This window comes from Zea mays, chromosome 10 (assembly GCF_902167145.1).
Source record: "Zea mays cultivar B73 chromosome 10, Zm-B73-REFERENCE-NAM-5.0, whole genome shotgun sequence".
In the NCBI taxonomy this organism is placed as follows: Eukaryota; Viridiplantae; Streptophyta; class Magnoliopsida; order Poales; family Poaceae; genus Zea; species Zea mays.
The window spans coordinates 103,054,712-103,074,181 of record NC_050105.1 but is presented as its reverse complement, the minus strand read 5'-3'; the positions used below and the strand labels follow the sequence as shown (position 1 = coordinate 103,074,181).

Here is a 19,470-nt window from a genome sequence, read left to right as displayed (position 1 = left end):
TCAACGGGTGCGAGGGGTAAGGAAGCTAGTTGAGCCGACTAGGATCCGTGTAGATAGTTGGAACGTAGGGTCCCTTACAGGTAAGCTGAGTTAGTCGATGCAGCGAGCAGGAGGCGTGTTAATATCCTATTTGTCCATGAGACAAAATGGAAGGGGCAAAAAGCGAAGGAGGTGGAGAACACTGGTTTCAAGCTTTGGTACTCAGGAACAATGGCAAACAAAAATGGAGTAGGTATCCTAATTGATAACACCCTCAAGGATGGAGTGGTGGATGTCAAAAGGCAGGGAGATAGGATTATCCTAGTCAAACTAGTTTTGGGGAATGTAGTCTTGAATATTATAAGTGCATATGCCCCTCAGGTTGGTCTCAGTGATAGCAAGAAGAGGAAATTCTGGAAAGACTTAGATGGCATGGTCAGAGCAGTACCCACCAATGAGAAGCTTTTCATAGGAGATCTCAATGGTCATGTAGGTTCAACAAATGCAGGTTATGAGCTGGCTCATGGAGGTTTAGGTTATGGTAGTAGGAATCAAGAAGGAAAGGATATTTTGGACTTCGCTGTAGTGATAGCCAACGCTTTCTTCAGAAAGAGAGATTCTCATTTGGTGACTTTTAGCAGTGGCCATCGTTCGAGCCAGATTGACTTCGTTCTCACGATGAGAGAAGATAAACAAGCATTTTTGGATTGTAAGGTGATACCTGGAGAGAGTGTTATGCCCCAACATAATCTTGTGGCGACTAACTTTCGTTTTCGGATCTGTTCCCATAGGGATAAACAAGCCAAAATTGCGAGGACGAAGTGGTGGAACTCAAAGGGGAGACATCCGAAGTTTTTAGGGAAAGAGTTTTTGTGGAGGGCGCGTGGTTCGAAGAAGATGCAAACATCATGTGGGTGATGGCAACTTGTATTAGGAAGGTGGCGTCAGAGGTGTTTGGAGTGACCAAAGGGAGCAGAGGTGAACCTAAAGATACTTGGTGGTGGACCGAGGAAGTTCAAAAGGCAATAAAGGAAAAGAAAGAATGTTACAGGAGCTTGTTCCATGACAGGAGCACGTTCAACATAGAGAGATATAAGGTGGCAAAGAAAACTGCAAAGCGAGCTGCGAGTGAGGCAAAGGGTCGAGCCTATGATGATCTTTATCGAAGACTAAGTACAAAGGAATGAAGAAGGATGTCTATAAGATGACTAGGATTCGGGAAGGGAAGACGAAAGACCTCAACCAAGTTAAATGCATTAAGGATGAGATGGATCAACTTTTGGTGAAAGAATCCAAGAATCTTTTCAATGGTGAGAATGAGACTATGGACAACCAATTGGATAACTCCTTTGATGATTTAAATAGATGCTTTGTACGTCGGATCCAAGAATCAGAGGTCAAAGAAGCTTTAAAAAGCATGAAAGGGGCAAGGCGATGGGCCCGGATGGTATCAAAATAGAGGTGTGGAAATGCCTTGGGGATATTGCTATTGTTTGGCTAACCAAGTTGTTCAACCATATTTTTCGATCAAACAAGATGGTCGATGATTGGAGGAGTACATTAGTACCAATCTTCAAGAACAAGGAAGATATTCAAAGTTGTACCAACTATTGAGGGATTAAGCTCATGAGCCACACTATGAAGCTATGGGAGAGAGTTGTTGAGCATCGCCTGAGAGGAATGACACATATCACCATGAACCAATTTAGATTCATGCCTGGAAGGTCAACCATGGAAGCAATTTTCTTAATAAGACAGGTCATGGAGCGGTATAAGGAGCAGAAGGACTTGCACATGGCTTTTATCGACTGGGAAAAGGCCTATGATAAAATACCTAGGAATCTCATGTGGTGGGCATTGGATAAGCATAAAGTCCCAACAAAGTATGTTACGCTCATCAAGGACATGTATGACAAGGTTGTGACTAGCGTACGAACAACTGATGGTGATACAAATGTTTTCCCGATTAACATAGGACTACATCAAGTTTCAGCTTTGAGCCCTTATCTATTTGCCTTAGTGATAGATGAGGTCACGAGGGATATACAAGGAAATATCCCTTGGTGTATGTTTTTCGCTAACGATGTAGTTCTAGTAGATGAAAGTCGGGAAAGAGTAAATAGAAAGCTAGAGTTATGGCATCAGACCCTGGAGTCAAAAGGATTTAGAATTAGCATGACCAAAACCGAGTATATGAGATGTGACTTTGGTACTACAATTAGTGAGGATGGAGATGTAAGCTTGGGAGGCCAAGTAGTACCAAAGAAGGACATCTTCGGTTATTTGGGATTGATGCTACAGAGAGATGGTAGCCATAAGGTCAAAGCGGGGTGCATGAAATGGCGTCAAGTATCAGGAGTCCTATGTAACAAGAGAGTGCCACAGAAGTTCAAAGGCAAGTTCTACAGGACGACAATTAGGTCTGCTATGTTATATGGGGTTGAGTGTTGGCCTACTAAGAGACGGCATATCCAACAACTAAGTGTCGCAGAGATGCGTATGTTGTGTTGGATATGTGGACACACAAGATTGGACCGAGTGGGAAATGATGACATACATGACAATTGAAGAAAAGCTTACAACGTCGGTTGAGATGGTTTGGGCATGTCCACCGGCAAGGTTATTAAGGCGTTAAGGCGAGACGTGGCGACCGACCCCCTTCCAAACGCCTAGGCGAGTTAGGCGTGCGGCGAGGCGACGCCATATGAGCATCGCCTAGGAGAGGATATGCAAAAAATAGCAGCAGCAGACATGTATATCAAATTAAACCCACAATACATTGGTGGGAATAAAATAGCAGCAGCAACATATGCTAGTCTTAGTGGCATAATTAGTACCAGTCCAGTCCCATAATGACATAGCGACATAGATCAATCAAAAGCTTAAAAGACTAGTGGATTAAGTGCATAAACAGTGAAGCATTGAAGCACGGCACAAGGAACTGAGGAAGAGCAGCAGGCAGCAGCAGAGCATAGGAACTGAGGAAGAGGAAGAGCAGAGGAAAGCACCGGACCGGATGGAGCAGAGGAAAGCACCGGATGGAGCAGGCGGATGGAGGAGGCGCTTGGCTGGAGGAGGAGGCGGCGCGGTGCACCGGCTGGAGGAGGAGGCGGCGCGGCGCACCAGCTGGAGGAGAGGCGGCGCGCCGAGTGGAGGGGAGGCGGCGCGACGAGTGGAGGAGAGGCGGCGCGGCACTGCAGGAAAGGCCGCACGACTATATTCGCGCGCTGCAAAGTGCAAACCCTAAAACCCTCTACGCGCGCAAAGCCGCCAAGGCGCCAACCCTAAAACGTTTTTGTGGCGTCCGTGGAGGAAACTGGACGCCATGGCGACGCCTAGGCGCATTTGGCGACGCCATACTCATCTCAGGCATGGCGAGAGCGACGCCCTAAACCCAGCCTCGCCTGGACGCCTAGGCGACGCCATAATAACCTTGTCTACCGGAAACCCCCAGATGCACCGGTGCACAGAGGCATCATAAGACGAGACAATAATGTGAAGAGAGGTAGAGGACGGCCAAACTTGACATGGGAGGAGGCAATCAAAAGGGACTTGAAGGAATGGAATATCACAATGGAGTTGTGTTTGGATAGATGTGTTTGGAAAGAAGCTATCCACGTGCCTGAACCGTGATTAGGCATTTTCCCTTTTAGTGCTCTCAAAAGCTTTTTTCCCTCTCCTTTCTCTCTCTCTTTTTGGTGACTTCTTGTTGGGTTTCAACTCTAACCTACCCCAACTTGCTAGGGACTAAAAGGTTATGTTGATGTATTGCAAGTTGCCATTCTGGATGAAGAATAGTGTCACGATAAAAAGTCGGTTCAAGAAGAACAGTACCAACAAAACCTTGATGTACAGATCAATAGGTTGATGAGATTAATGACTACGACGAAGAAGCGGCTTAGGTGAAGAATCACTAGGTGAGGATGGCTTAGCAGGAGAAGATGATTCCATTGGAGAAGATGAACTAGCAGGAGAAGCCTAAGCATTAGAAGGATTGAGCACACTATAAGATAGCGGAGCAGAACGAAAGACGACGTCGTGTATAGACCAATGTCATAGGAGGCTTCACAGTGTAATCCAAAACCACAGTCGAAGACTCCGAAGAAGACAAAAGAAGGCAAGACAAGAGGCGTCGAGCGGGAACTCGACATACAGGCCATAGTAGCATCAGATATAAACAAAGTGGGTCGACAAGAGATGTTGGGAAAACAGTAGAAGGACAGGGCAAAAAGACGAGACTCATCAAAAATCATATCTCGAGACATCCACATCTGTCGAGCAATCAGATCTCAACCACAGTATCCCTTGTGCTCAGCACTATACCCAAGGAAAACACACTCAACTGACTAAGTAGTAAATTTAGTGCGCTCACAAGGTGCAAGAGGCACATAGCACACATAGCCAAAAAGACAAAGGTTGGAGTAGTCGGCACCTTACCACAAAGATGCCCAAAAGGAACACCACCCTAAAGAGTCAAAGAAAGCTAAATCTTAGTGAGATACGTGGCAGTAGAGACAGTATCAGCCCAAAAGTGAGGGGAACAGAGTGATGAGGATACCAATTTCCAGTCCGAGTACTCGCGCTCATGCCCATTAACTTATTCATTAGGTTAGTTCATTCTTTAGTTCATGTCCAACATATTTAGACCAAGAATCAAGATCAAGAATAACACACGACAATCATGATCAATAAGTTGACTAGCGGACATAAGCCTAAAGTTAGGTTTGGAACACAGGAAACGTTAGGAACATGAAAAAATTTCAACAAAAGAGTGTCCTACCCAGCAACAAAGAGAGAGGGTCCATCAATTGTATGAGCAATAAGGGAACGAGGAAGGACACATAGAAGAAAGATCGATGTAATGAGGTCATGTGAAAAGAAGCACTAGAATCAAGAATCCACGCACAAGTACTCGAATGGTCCCTTAGTAGAAGACTAAGAAGCAGCAGCAGAACCTGATAGAGTCAAAGACGGTCACATAACTAGCAGCACCTGGCAGTAAAGAGGCAGCAATGCGATGGAGCATCAGCATCTCCTTAGTGACAATCAGCAAAACTCCCCTAAGAACCTCTAAAACTGGCACTACTAGTAGGTTGTGAAGAACGAGTCTGAGCCTTATGCACCTTCTACTTTTTGTAGCAAAAAGCTTTTACATGACCATCTTTACCATGGTAGTTGTAGTGAAGACCACCGCCCCCCGCCATGTGTAGGAGGGTGTGTTGACGAAGGTAAAGGTGATGGAGTAATAGCAGGTCAAGAGAACACAGAACGAGCAGCCAACACTGAAGATGGCAGTAAAACAGCTGCACGAAGACAAGTCTCCTCATTACGAACATCTGCAAGAGCATCCATCAATGAAACAGAAGGATAGCGAGGGAGCAGTTGGGCACGAATAGGCTCAAACTCATTGCAAAGTTGAGTCAAGAAGTCATATATCCGATGAGACTGAAGGTCAATCAACTGATCAAGGCAAAACTCACAGGTGCTAGGGGACAACTGCGGACCAAGAGCATCGAGCTAAAGCCAAATTGCAGACATCTAGTTGTAGAACTCATCCACTGTGTAATCTCCCTGATGTTCAATTGATCCTAACGAATAGCAGCAAGGTAAATAGAGTGACCAGTACACTCAGCGATCACAAAGAGAAGACCACATCTGATGAGACCAATCAAAGTGAACAATTTCTGCATCAAACCGATCCTCCACACTAGCAGCAAGAATAGAACCAACAGGAGCATCCTCATTCAACCATAACTTGTAAGCACTGAACTGAGACTTGTATGATGCAATGGGGTCATCAAAATCAGCAAGAGGTTTCGCCTTGCCTTTCATCAGTTGCCTTTTCTAGTATTTGAGGGTGCACAGGAGCCGTGAGACAAGGTGGGCATGGAAGCTCGCCAGTGAGGAACTCTTGGAGGCACAGGCCACACATGTGCCAGCGCTTGCGAGGAACCCAAGCATGATAGTTGGTCCCATCAAATAGCAGCGGATAGCGATGGGAACACCACCGTTGGAGGAAGACGGCAACATCTCAGACAAGCAGGCAATGAACTTCTTTTTTAAGGACTTAACGGTCATGGAATTGTGAATGTGACGAGTTCATAGATGAAGGAGCAACGCAGGAGGCCTCACACAGCGCTTGACTAAGCAGAGGCAACAGACACAGGTGAGCAAAGTCGTCGGTGTGGGTGGTGGCCTACACGGGCGAGAGGCGGGCAGACAAGCCAGCCGACAAGTGAACTCTGTTGAGCGGTCGCGAAGATAAGCGCCGCTAGGCCAAAGGAGCCAACTACAAAAATGTGCAGAGCCGCAAGGCGATGGGACAGAGCCACCAAGCGACATGAGAGAGGAACAATTAGGGAAAGAGACGAATAATTCTAACCCTATTTTTTTGCTCATAACCATGTTATGAATAGCACAAATATTCAATATGAGGGCACTAGGCCCGAATATATACACCAATACAGGATACAGATTGTGTATAACAATGACTCTATATGAGACCGAATACGACAAGGACACATACATAGGCATCTAACAGACATAGTATCATTGTTTGCACTAGGGCCAAGAATCCATTTGTCCATCGCTGTTTTACATTGTTCCAATGTCGCAATGGAATTGCAAGCAGCATTGATGTTTAGGCCCCTTTGTATTGAGAATTCAAGCAGTCATGGGCTTATGAAGCACATGCACAAGATCAACTCCCCCGAACAAAGTCATGATACGCTTCCAATAAGCATTTACAGTGCCCACAAATAAGCAAACTAGCAAAGAGTGGAAATGTTCTTTCCATTTTAGTTGCGAGGTGTGGCAATGGTCCATCAACCAAAAAAAAAACATCTGTAAGTTTTCCTCATATAACAAGTTCCAGAATATACTAGTGTAATTCCATGTCAGACTACATTTTACATTTTGACATTTGTAATAGACCGTGAAAATATATGGCGTAGTGAATATATACAAACCATTTCGAACAACTACATTAGACTGATCAATAAGCAAGATGCAAGGAACGACAAAGTTGTCTGGTAATGCACTGACCAGCTTCAGCGCGGTAAGCGCCTGGCTAACATAGAGGATGACAGTGAGCTTCTGCTGCAGCGCCACAAGGTTGCCTCGGGTAGCATTGAGCTCTTGCACCTGCCTCGCTGCCCCGACGAGGTCCCCCGTGAGAACCTGGACCACCTCTCTGAGCTCGCGGATCCTCCCTACCGCCGTGACGATCTCCCCATCAAGCCCGCGCAGCCGGCCCTGCGCCTCATAGAAGGACTCAGACCGGAGTGCTATCTCCCGCACAAGGTGGGCCTCAACGACGTCGAGGTGCTGTCCGAGGCGCTCCTGCAGCGCATCGTCGTCGAGCGGGCAGGCGGCCTGGAAGGTGGGCCCGTCTTCGAGCGCGAAGTCCTCCTTAAAGAAGAGCGCGGGCACCTCACGGAGACAGGCGGCGAGGCCGGAGGAGGCCGCGGGGGCGCCCTCGGCGTCAGAAGAGGCGGCAAGCTCGGCGTGGGCATGGAGGCGGATGTCGGCGAAGCGCGCGAAGGGGTCGGAGACGGCGGCAAGGTAGGGTGCGAAGTCGGCGCGGGTGATCTCGCAGGGGTGCGACGGCGGCGGTGGAGCCGCATCGGGTAGCGTTATGGTGGTGGGCGGCCACGACAACCAGGAGTACGAGGAGGCGGCGGAGGAGGGGAGCGGGTTGTTGAGGAGCGCGGTGATGGACTGCGGGACGCCACCGGGGGGGCCGGTGGAAGTGGAGGAGTCGGTGGAGGAAAAGACGGAGGCGACGGAGGTAGTGCGGAGGGGCGGGCGCGACGCCATCGTGGCTGTCGGCAGCCGCAGTGGGGTCAGCGGGGGCGAGGAGGCATGGGGAGATCGGGATCTGCGAGGCGCGGCAGCGCAGCCAAGCTTGGTGGTGGGAGAGGTGTCAGATCCGGCGCCTGGACGAAGGGGAGAAGAGAGGGAGCAAGCAAGTGTTGATTTTTATTTTTAGTAATTAAAGCCTCTGTTTTAGAGTGTAACTATATATTGATTTCTATTTGATAGATTTTATACTGTTTTTTTAAATCAAACTGGTGTATCTATATCGTTAGTTATACTTAACGGTGTTAAATATTGATAAAAAAACAACGATAATTGGATCCTTGCCTCTGTTTTATAGTATAATTGTAGTTTTGACCTATTTTTTAGACTTCACATATTTTTATGACAATTCAAATTATTTCCACAACATTCCAAATTATTTTGACAACAATTTAAATTATTTTGTAATAATTCAAATTATTTCTAAAATAAAAAATATTTTAACAAATTATTTTACCAACAATTTAAATATTTTTTGACAAAAAAAAATTGTCAAAATATTTTTAAAAGTTTTGAAAATATTTCAAATTATTGTAAAATAGTTTGAATCGTTGCAAAAATAATTTGAATTGCTGTGAAAAAATAATTTGGATTGTCATAAAAACATGTAAGTCTTAAAATAGGGGTAAAACTACACCTATACTCAAAAATAGGGGCAACGGCCTTGTCGGAGAGGGAAATCTCCGGCCGGGTGGCGGAATGCACCCGCCCTAATCCTAAGATGATGAGGGGGCTTAAACGTTTTGCCTGTTGGTAGATGAACGATGAACTCAAGAACACGCAAGAGTTTAGAGTGGTTCGGGCCGCCGGAGCGTAACACCCTACTCCGCTGTGTAATGCATTGAGCTTGTTTGAACTTGTGAGCCTGAGCTAAGTCTAAGTGTGCTTTTTTTCTTTTTTCTCCTAACGTTGCATGCCTCCCCTTATATAGCTCAAGGAGGACGCGTACAAGGGTGCTGAGCCCCAACATGTGGGCCGAGGAATATAATGGATGTAATACTTGGAGTCGCTGGAGCAATCTTCTTGTACCCTGACATCCGCGATCTGCGTGGTATTGGCGTGTAGGGGAAGCTTCCCTGGCAATGCATAAGTGATGATGGACACAGTGCACCTTGCAGCACGGGCATATTGTTTGGCAATGGACTGGACAAGCACACCGCCTGCAGGATGGCATGGACACCGCCTGCCAGCTGAGTGGACAGGTGTCGGGGACCATAATTAGGGGTACCCTCAAGACGCCTAATTCTCAGCTGGTAACCCCCATCAGCATAAAGCTGCAAAGGCCTGATGGGTACGATTAAGTCAGGGATCAGTCCACACGAGTGACTCGATCACGCTTCACCCGAGCCTAGCCTCGGCCAAGGGCAGCCGGCCTCAAGAGACCTCTGTCTCGCCCGAGGCCCCCCTTTTTACGGCGGACACACCTCCGGCTCGCCCGAGGCCTTGGCTTCGCTCAGAAGCAACCCTGACTAAATCGCCACACCGACTGACCGAGTTGCAGGAGCATTTAACGCAAAGGTGGCCTGACACCTTTATCCTGACACGCGCCCCCCCGGCAGAGCCGAAGTGACCGTCGTCACTCCACCGCTCCACTGACTAGTCTGACAGAAGGACAGCGCCGCCTGCGCCACTCCGACTGCAGTGCCACTCGACAGAGTGAGTCTGACAGGCAGTCAGGCCTTGCCAAAGGCGCCATAGCGAACTCCGCTCCGCCCGACCCCAGGGCTCGGACTCGGGCTAAGACCCGGAAGACGGCGAACTCCGCTCCGCCCGACCCCAGGGCTCGGACTCGGGCTAAGACCCGGAAGACGGCGAACTCCGCTCCGCCCGACCCCAGGGCTCGGACTCGGGCTAAGACCTGGAAGACGGCGAACTCCGCTCCGCCCGACCCCAGGGCTCGGACTCGGGCTAAGACCCGGAAGACGACGAAACTCCGCCTCGCCCGACCCCAGGGCTCGGACTCCGCCCTGGCCTCGGCCGAACGACCTCCGCCTCGCCCGACCCAATGGCTCGGACTCGGCCTCGGCAACAGAAGACAGACTCAACCTCAGCTTCGGAGGAGCCCCCACGTCACCCTGCCTAGGGCACAGGCCCGCCACGTCAACAGGAAGCGCCATCATCATCCTACCCCGAATCGACTCGGGTCACGGAGAACAAGACCTGCGTCCCATCCGGCCAGCTCCGCCGGATGGGCAATGATGGCGCTCCACAAGCTCTGTGACGACGGCGGCCCCCAGCTCTCTTACGGAAGCAGGGCGACGTCAGCAGGGACTCGACCGCTCCAACAGCTGTCCCTCCGCCAGGCTCCGTCGCACCTCCGACAGCCACGACATCACGCCAGCAAGGTGCCAAGACCTCTCCGGCTGCCACATTGGCATGTACCTAGGGCACTAGCTCTCCCTCCGCTAGACACGTAGCACCCTGCTACACCCCCCATTGTACACCTGGATCCTCTCCTTACGACTATAAAAGGGAGGACCAGGGCCTTCTTAGAGAAGGTTGGCCGCGCGGGACCGAGGACGGGACAGGCGCTCTCTTGGGGCCGCTCGCTTCCCTCACCCGCGTGGACGCTTGTAACCCCCCTACTGCAAGCGCACCCGACCTGGGCGCGGGACGAACACGAAGGCCGCGGGACTTCCACCTCTCTCACGCCCGACTCCGGCCACCTCGCCTCTCCCCCCTTCGCGCTCGCCCACGCGCTCGACCCATCTGGGCTGGGGCACGCAGCACACTCACTCGTCGGCTTAGGGACCCCCCTATCTCGAAACGCCGACAGTTGGCGCGCCAGGTAGGGGCCTGCTGCGTGCTGACGAACAGCTCCCCGTCAAGCTCCAGATGGGCAGTCTCCAGCAACCTCTCCGGCCCGGGGCGGTGCTTCGTTTCGGGACTCTGGAGTTCATGTCCTTCGACGGCAGCTACGACATGATACTTCTTCCACCGCCGCGCGACAACGACAATGGCGGCCGACAACCCGCCCGCCGGCGGCGGAATCGACGACACCTTCCCCGCGTGGTGGAAGAACAACGTTCGAGCTCGCTCCGTTCTCTCCCCCGCCAACGGAGGAGGAGGCGAGGCCATCAAGGCCAAGCGGGAGGCCGCGCTTCTTTGGCCGACGAGCGAATCAACGCCCCCGACGCCCCGACGGATGGCACGCCGGATGTCGACCTCGCGTTCGAGACGAAGGCAAGCGCCGTCCCCCCGCGACGCGCTGACCCCAAGCGAGAAGACGACGTCGGCGCGCTCGCGGAAAGCCTGCAGGACGTCGCCCTCGTACCTGAGATGACGGTGCAACCAGTCCCCGATGTGACTACGCCGCTCCTCGTCGACCAAAAGGTACCAACTAACTCCCATCTTACGTCATTTCGACTCGGCCTCAACCCGCCAAACGACCTCGCTTTGGCGGACGCTCTCATTGAGGCGAGTGCAACCCCACTGGGGTTTCATATGCGGTCGCCTTGGGACCGACTGACGGACGTCTCGACCTACGGGCCCTCTGGGTCCGAGGAAGATGACGATCCCAGCATCTGTTGGGATTTCTCCGGACTTGGCAACCCCAGTGCCATGCGGGACTTCATGACCGCATGTGACTACTGCCTCTCCGACTGTTCCGACGGAAGCCGCAGCCTTGGCGACGAGAGCTGCGGCCCAAGCCGCGAATGTTTCCACATCGAGCTAGGGGATCCCTCCGAAGGCAACCATCTCGGCATGCCGGAGGACGGTGATCCTCCTAGGCCGGTGCCTCGCGCCGACATCCCACGGGAGCTAGCTGTGGTCCCCGCTCCGGCGGGGGGTTACGACCCACAACTCGAGCAAGTCCGCGAGGCGCAGGCCAGGCTCGACGAGGGAACAGGAGCGCTTGAGCCGATCCGTCGGGACGTCGGGCAGGTATGGGCGGGCCAACCCCTGGCCGGAGAAATACGTCACCTGCCCCAAGGTCTCCAGCACCACGTCGCCAACGATGCCAGGGTCAGGCCGCCGCCCGCATCCAGCGGGGTTGGTCAGAACCTGGCAGCCGCAGCGATGCTCCTCCGCGCGATGCCGGAGCCATCAACCACCGAGGGTCGGCGAATCCAGGGAGAGCTCAAGAATCTCCTGGAAGGCGCTGCGGCCCGGCGGGCCGAAAGCACTGCCTCCCGAAGGCAAGGATATCCCTCGGAACCTCATGCCGCGACTTCCCGATTCATGCGGGAAGCCTCGGTCTACATCGGGCGCACGCGCAACACCGCGCCTGCGGCCCCGGGCCACCTCGGCAACGAGCACCACCGACGCGATCGTCGGGCTCACCTCGACGAAAGGGTGCGCCGAGGCTACCACCCCAGACGTGGGGGGCGTTACAACAGCGGGGAGGATCGGAGTCCCTCGCCCGAACCACCCGGTCCGCAGGCCTTCAGTCGGGCCATCCGACGGGCGCCATTCCCGACCCGGTTCCGACCCCCGACTACTATCACGAAGTACTCGGGGGAAACGAGACCGGAACTGTGGCTCGCGGACTACCGCCTTGCTTGCCAACTGGGTGGGACGGACGACGACAACCTCATCATCCGTAACCTCCCCCTGTTCCTCTCCGACACTGCTCGCGCCTGGTTGGAGCACCTGCCTCCGGGGCAGATCTCCAACTGGGACGACTTGTTCCAAGCCTTCGCTGGCAATTTCCAGGGCACATACGTGCGCCCCGGGAATTCCTGGGACCTTCGAAGCTGCCGGCAACTGCCGGGGGAGTCGCTCCGGGACTACATCCGGCGATTCTCGAAGCAGCGCACCGAGCTGCCCAACATCACCGACTCGGATGTCATCGGCGCGTTCCTCGCCGGCACCACTTGCCGCGACCTGGTGAGCAAGCTGGGTCGCAAGACCCCCACCAGGGCGAGCGAGCTGATGGACATCGCCACCAAGTTCGCCTCTGGCCAGGAGGCGGTCGAGGCCATCTTCCGAAAGGACAAGCAGCCCCAGGGCCGCCCATCGGAAGAGGCTCCCGAGGCGTCTGCTCCGCGCGGCGCCAAGAAGAAAGGCAAGAAGAAGTCGCAATCGAAACGCGACGCCGCTGACGCGGACCTTGTCGCCGCCGCCGAGTACAAGAACCCTCGGAAGCCCCCCGGAGGTGCAAACCTCTTCGACAAGATGCTCAAGGAGCCGTGCCCCTACCATCAGGGGCCCGTCAAGCACACCCTCGAGGAGTGCGTTATGCTTCGGCGTCACTTCCACAGGGCCGGGCCACCCGCCGAGGGTGGCAGGGTCCGCGACGACGACAAGAACGAAGATCACCAAGCAGGAGAGTTCCCCGAGGTCCGCGACTGCTTTATGATCTATGGAGGGCATGCGGCGAATGCCTCGGCTCGGCATCGCAAGCAAGAGCGCGGGGAGATCTGCTCGGTGAAGGTGGCGGCACCAGTCTATCTAGACTGGTCCGACAAGCCCATCACCTTCGACCAGGCCGACCACCCCGACCATGTGCCGAGCCCGGGGAAATACCCGCTCGTCGTCGACCCCGTTGTCGGCGATGTCAGGCTCACCAAGGTCCTGATGGATGGGGGCAGCTGCCTCAACATCATCTACGCCGAGACCCTCAAGCTCCTGCGTGTCGATCTGTCCTCCGTCCGAGCAGGCGTTGCGCCCTTCCACGGGATCATCCCTGGGAAGCGCGTCCAGCCCCTCGGGCGACTTGACCTCCCCGTCTGCTTCGAGACGCCCTCCAACTTCCGAAGGGAGACCCTGACGTTCGAGGTGGTCGGGTTCCGAGGAACCTACCACGCCGTACTAGGGAGGCCATGCTACGCGAAGTTCATGGCCGTCCCAAACTACACCTACCTGAAGCTCAAGATGCCGGGCCCCAACGGGGTCATCACCGTCGGCCCCACGTACAAACACGCGTTCGAATGCGACGTGGAGTGCGTGGAGTACGCCGAGGCCCTCGCCGAGTCCGAGGCCCTCATCGCCGACCTGGAGAACCTCTCCAAGGAGGTGCCAGACGTGAAGCGCCATGCCGGCAACTTCGAGCCAGCGGAGACGGTTAAGGCCGTCCCTCTTGACCCCAGTGGCAACACCACCAAGCAGATTCGGATCGGTTCCGGGCTCGACCCCAAATAGGAAGCAGTGCTCGTCGGCTTTCTCCGCGCAAACGCCGACGTCTTTGCGTGGAGTCCCTCGGACATGCCCGGCATACCGAGGGATGTCGCCGAGCACTCGCTGGATATTCGGGCCGGAGCCCGGCCCGTCAGGCAGCCTCTGCGCCGATTCGACGAGGAGAAGCGCAGAGTGATCGGCGAAGAGATCCACAAGCTAAAGGCAGCAGGGTTCATCAAAGAGGTATTCCATCCCGAATGGCTTGCCAACCCTGTGCTTGTGAGGAAGAAAGGGGGGAAATGGCGGATGTGTGTAGACTACACTGGTCTCAACAAAGCATGTCCGAAGGTTCCCTACCCTCTGCCTTGCATCGATCAAATCGTGGATTCCACCGCTGGGTGCGAAACCCTGTCCTTCCTCGATGCCTACTCAGGGTATCACCAGATCCGGATGAAAGAGTCCGACCAGCTCGCGACTTCTTTCATCACGCCGTTCGGCATGTACTGCTATGTCACCATGCCGTTCGGTTTGAGGAATGCAGGCGCAACGTACCAGCGGTGCATGAACCATGTGTTCGGCGAACACATCGGTCGCACAGTCGAGGCCTACGTCGATGACATCGTAGTCAAGACAAGGAAGGTTTCCGACCTCCTCTCCGACCTTGAAGTGACATTCCGATGTCTCAAGGCGAAAGGAGTCAAGCTCAATCCTGAGAAGTGTGTCTTCGGGGTGCCCCGAGGCATGCTCCTAGGGTTCATCGTCTCCGAGCGAGGCATTGAAGCCAACCCGGAGAAGATCGCGGCCATCACCAGCATGGGACCCATCAAGGACTTAAAAGGTGTACAGAGGGTCATGGGATGCCTCGCGGCCCTGAGCCGCTTCATCTCACGCCTCGGCGAAAGAGGTCTGCCTCTGTACCGCCTCTTAAGGAAGGCCGAGTGTTTCGCTTGGACCCCTGAGGCCGAGGAAGCCCTCGGCAACCTGAAGGCGCTCCTTACGAAGGCGCCTGTCTTGGTGCCCCCGGCGGATGGAGAAGCCCTCTTGGTCTACGTCGCCGCGACCACTCAGGTGGTTAGCGCCGCGATTGTGGTCGAGAGGCAAGAGGAAGGGCATGCATTGCCCGTTCAGAGGCCGGTCTACTTCGTCAGCGAAGTACTGTCCGAGACCAAGATCCGCTACCCACAAGTTCAAAAGCTGCTATATGCTGTGATCCTGACAAGGCGGAAGTTACGACACTACTTCGAGTCTCATCCGGTAACTGTGGTGTCATCCTTCCCCCTGGGGGAGATCATCCAGTGCCGAGAGGCCTCGGGCAGGATCGCAAAGTGGGCGGTGGAAATCATGGGCGAAACGATCTCGTTCGCCCCTCGGAAGGCCATCAAGTCCCAGGTGTTGGCGGACTTCGTGGCCGAATGGGTCGACACCCAGTTGCCGACGGCTCCGATCCAACCGGAGCTCTGGACCATGTTTTTCGACGGGTCGCTGATGAAGACAGGAGCCGGCGCGGGCCTGCTCTTCATCTCGCCCCTTGGAAAGCACCTGCGCTACGTGCTGCGCCTCCATTTCCCGGCGTCCAACAATGTGGCCGAGTACGAAGCTCTGGTCAACGGGTTGCGGATCGCCATCGAGCTAGGGGTCAGACGCCTCGACGCCCGCGGTGATTCGCAGCTCGTCATCGACCAAGTCATGAAGAACTCCCACTGCCGCGACCCGAAGATGGAGGCCTACTGCGACGAGGTTCGGCGCCTGGAAGACAAGTTCTTCGGGCTCGAGCTCAACCACATCGCTCGGCGCTACAACGAAACCGCAGACGAGCTGGCTAAAATAGCCTTGGGGCGAACGACGGTCCCCCCGGACGTCTTCTCCCGGGATCTGCATCAACCCTCTGTCAAGATCGACGACGCTCCCGAGCCCGAGGTACCCTCGGCACAGCCCGAGGTACCCTCGGCCCCCGAGGGCGAGGCACTGGACGTCGAGGAAGAGCAGAGCGGGGCCACACCTGATCGAGATTGGCAGGCCCCGTACCTGCAATATCTCCGTCGAGGAGAGCTACCCCCCGACCAAGTCGAGGCTCGGCGGGTAGCGCGACGCGCCAGGTCGTTCGTCTTGCTGGGCGATGAAGAGGAGCTCTACCATCGCAGCCCCTCGGGCATCCTCCAGCGATGCATCTCCATCGCCGAAGGTCGGGAACTGCTACAAGAAATACACTCGGGGGCTTGCGGCCATCACGCAGCGCCCCGAGCCCTTGTCGGGAATGCTTTATGGCAAGGCTTCTACTGGCCAACAGCGGTGGTTGACGCCACTAGAATTGTCCGCACCTGCAAAGGGTGCCAATTCTATGCGAAGCAGACCCACCTGCCCGCTCAGGCTCTGCAAACGATACCCATCACCTGGCCCTTCGCTGTATGGGGTCTGGACCTCGTCGGTCCCTTGCAGAAGGCGCCCGGGGGCTACACGCACCTGCTGGTCGCCATCGACAAATTCTCCAAGTGGATCGAGGTCCGACCTCTGAACAGCATCAGGTCCGAGCAGGCGGTGGCGTTCTTCACCAACATCATCCATCGCTTCGGGGTCCCAAACTCCATCATCACCGACAACGGTACCCAGTTCACCGGCAAAAAATTCTTGGATTTTTGCGAGGATCACCATATCCGGGTGGATTGGGCTGCCGTGGCTCATCCCATGTCGAATGGGCAAGTAGAGCGTGCCAACGGCATGATTCTACAAGGGCTCAAGCCTCGGATCTACAACGACCTCAACAAGTTCGGCAAGCGGTGGATGAAGGAACTCCCCTCGGTGGTCTGGAGCCTAAGGACGACGCCGAGTCGTGCCACGGGTTTCACGCCGTTTTCCTGGTCTACGGGGCTGAAGCTATCTTGCCCACTGACCTGGAATACGGCTCCCCGAGGACAAGGGCCTACACCGATCAAAGCAACCAAGCTAGCCGAGAGGAATCGCTGGACCAGCTGGAGGAGGCTCGGGACAGGGCCTTACTACACTCGGCGCGGTACCAGCAGTCCCTGCGACGCTACCACGCCCGAGGGGTCCGGTCCCGAGACCTCCAGGTGGGCGATCTGGTGCTTCGGCTGCGGCAAGACGCCCGAGGGAGGCACAAGCTCACGCCCCCCTGGGAAGGGCCATTCGTCATCGCCAAAGTTCTGAAGCCCGGGACATACAAGCTGGCCAACAATCAAGGCGAGATCTACGGCAACGCTTGGAACATCAAACAGCTACGTCGCTTCTACCCTTAAGATGTTTCCAAGTTGTTCATATACCTCGCACCTACGCAAAGTTTAGTCGTCAAGGAAGGGTCGGCCTAGCCTCGGCAAAGCCCGACCCTCCCTCGGGGGCTAAAGGGGGAGACCCCCTCTGCGTCGAATTTTTCCTCGAAAAAGGATCTCTTTTTAGCAGGATTTCTTTCGTGCTTCTTGACTACTTCGGAAAGCGGATCCTGGAAACGACGGAGTACACGTAAGCAGCCAAGGCTGACCGAGCCGAGGGACTCCTACGCCTCCGGGATACGGATACCTCACTCATCACCTTCTGCGATAAGTAACTCGCGCTCGGATAAAGCGACTCCGTGGACCGAACAAGTCTTCACGTTCGGAAGCTCTCCTGCCGAAGCAGTCCTTCAAGCTTTCTCGACTAAGTCGGGGACAGGGCCTCATGAACGGGCGAAAGTACGCGTAAGCGGCAAGGCCGACCGAGCTGAGGGATTCCCACGCCTCTGGGATACGGATACCTCACTCGTCCCTTCCGCGAGAAGCAACTCTCGCTCACACAAACATCCCTGTTACCGACAGAGTCCAGATGCTCGAAACAAAGGAAAAAAAAAGACGCAGCTTCGCAAGCACGGCGAGGGTGTGTTTTCTGGCCTCGGCGGCCGCAGAAGGCACACGCTACAAGACGATCTGATCCTGCAGGCTCGGGTCTTCACGCTGAAGGGAGCCGTAGCACCCTCGGCATCGACGACGTCTTCAGCAAAGTCCGACCCAACCTCGGACGGCGACGCGGTCCAGGGACTCCTCCGGGAATCCGGCCCGAGCAGGCGGCTCGGCCGGTTACCCCTGGGGCCTCGGCCAACCGGCTTCCAAGGGCGCCAGCCCGACCCGAGGCCTCGGCTGATCGACTTTGGCGTCGGCTCCGCTGACGGACAACCCGGCTAGGCTCCGGCCAACCAGGTTCCCATTCTCGAGCCAACTCCGCCTCTGTTCATACTGATATCGCTACCCCTGGCCTCGGCTCATCGAAGGGCGGCCGAGGGGTCTCTTTAACTAAGCTAGAGGAGCCCCAGACAACAAGGCCGATCGAGCCGAGGGATTCCTACGCCTCCGGGATACGGATACCTCACTCGTCACCTTGACACGGGGCGACTCACGCTTGGTGAAGCGGTTCAGAAAATCAACAGGCGAGACTTAGCGCTCGAAAATGAGGAAAAAACACGGCTCCGTGCCAAAATTACATACATGTTCAGGCCTCGACAGCCACAATGAACAAACACACTGGCATTCGAGATGCCATCACAAACGGAACTCCGGTTCCCCCTCCGCAGGTACGAACAACCCACTCCGAGGGGGAAGGCCTGCGGAGCAACGGAAGGCCGACGAACGGCGCACCGTCACCTGCTCCAGCAGCGGCGACGACGACGACTTCTGCTCCGGGGGGTCGAACAGCGGCAGCACTGACCTCAGGGCGGATGCTGCTGCCAGGAGGCCCCCGCCCACGACAAAACTCGTGAGGCAAGGACGGGCAGAAGGCCGTAGAGTTGGAGGTCAGTCCGTGGCCGGCCCCGGCTATCTCGCCGGCAGCAGAACCTCTTCAAGCTACCGTGGCGGATGCCGGCACCGCGAGCGGCTCCGAAGCCACTCGCGCCCGAAAGCCAGGCACGCTGCAGCTGCCAGCGCCACGGACGACGGCCGCCCTTCCTCCAATCACTGAGTGAAGGAGCGGACCACCGCCCGCGCAGGGGCCGACCCCAACTCGGCGCTCTCCCCTCCCCATCCTTGGTGATGAAAATCCTTGAGGCTGAGGGAGGGGCAGAGGCCGCAGCCCGGCTCGCTTTCCCCCACCATCAAGCCGGAGGTCACCATCTCGGGTGACCGCCGGTGGAGGGGAGCAGCCGGGCTGCATGATGAAAATCCTTGAAGCCGAACGATGGCTGAGAGGTACCAACTCCCATGGAGTTGCGTTCCTCCAACGAGGAGGCGGAAAGGCGGCGGATACCCCCCATCCGGGGGCTTGAAAGATGGAAAGACACGACGCATAAGGGAGGAAGAATACATGGTTGCCTTCTGAAAGGAGTCTCCCTCCTTTTAAAGGCAACTCTCCCTATGTGCGCCCCCAGAAGCTACGGGCTGAGTCTTCTCCAACACGCTCCAAGGCCCTCCCCTGCGACTCGGGGGCTGGGTCCCGCATGTCATGCAAACCGGCTCAGGGCAGAAGAAGCCAAACCGCCGCGCGTGGTGCGTACGACCGCCCAGCGGTTACAAGCGACCCCCCACTTTTGCCCAGACCAACGGGCGGAAGGGGCGGGCAGCCATGCAGGCGGCATGCAACCGCGCCAGGTGGACG

At 55.2% G+C, this 19,470-nt stretch overlaps 1 protein-coding gene across 1 annotated transcript in view; it reads right to left on the bottom strand.

Annotated features, from left to right (window-relative positions):
- LOC100192923 (vacuolar protein sorting-associated protein 54, chloroplastic) overlaps window positions 1-7,999 on the bottom strand; it is a 63,129-nt gene extending 55,130 nt beyond the window's left edge. Inside the window, exon 1 of the mRNA XM_020544869.2 lies at window positions 7,024-7,999. Within this exon, the coding sequence (XP_020400458.1) occupies window positions 7,024-7,797 (774 nt within the window). The 5' untranslated portion in view covers window positions 7,798-7,999. The remainder of the gene's footprint in view (window positions 1-7,023) is intronic.
- Between the last annotated feature and the right edge of the window lie 11,471 nt (window positions 8,000-19,470).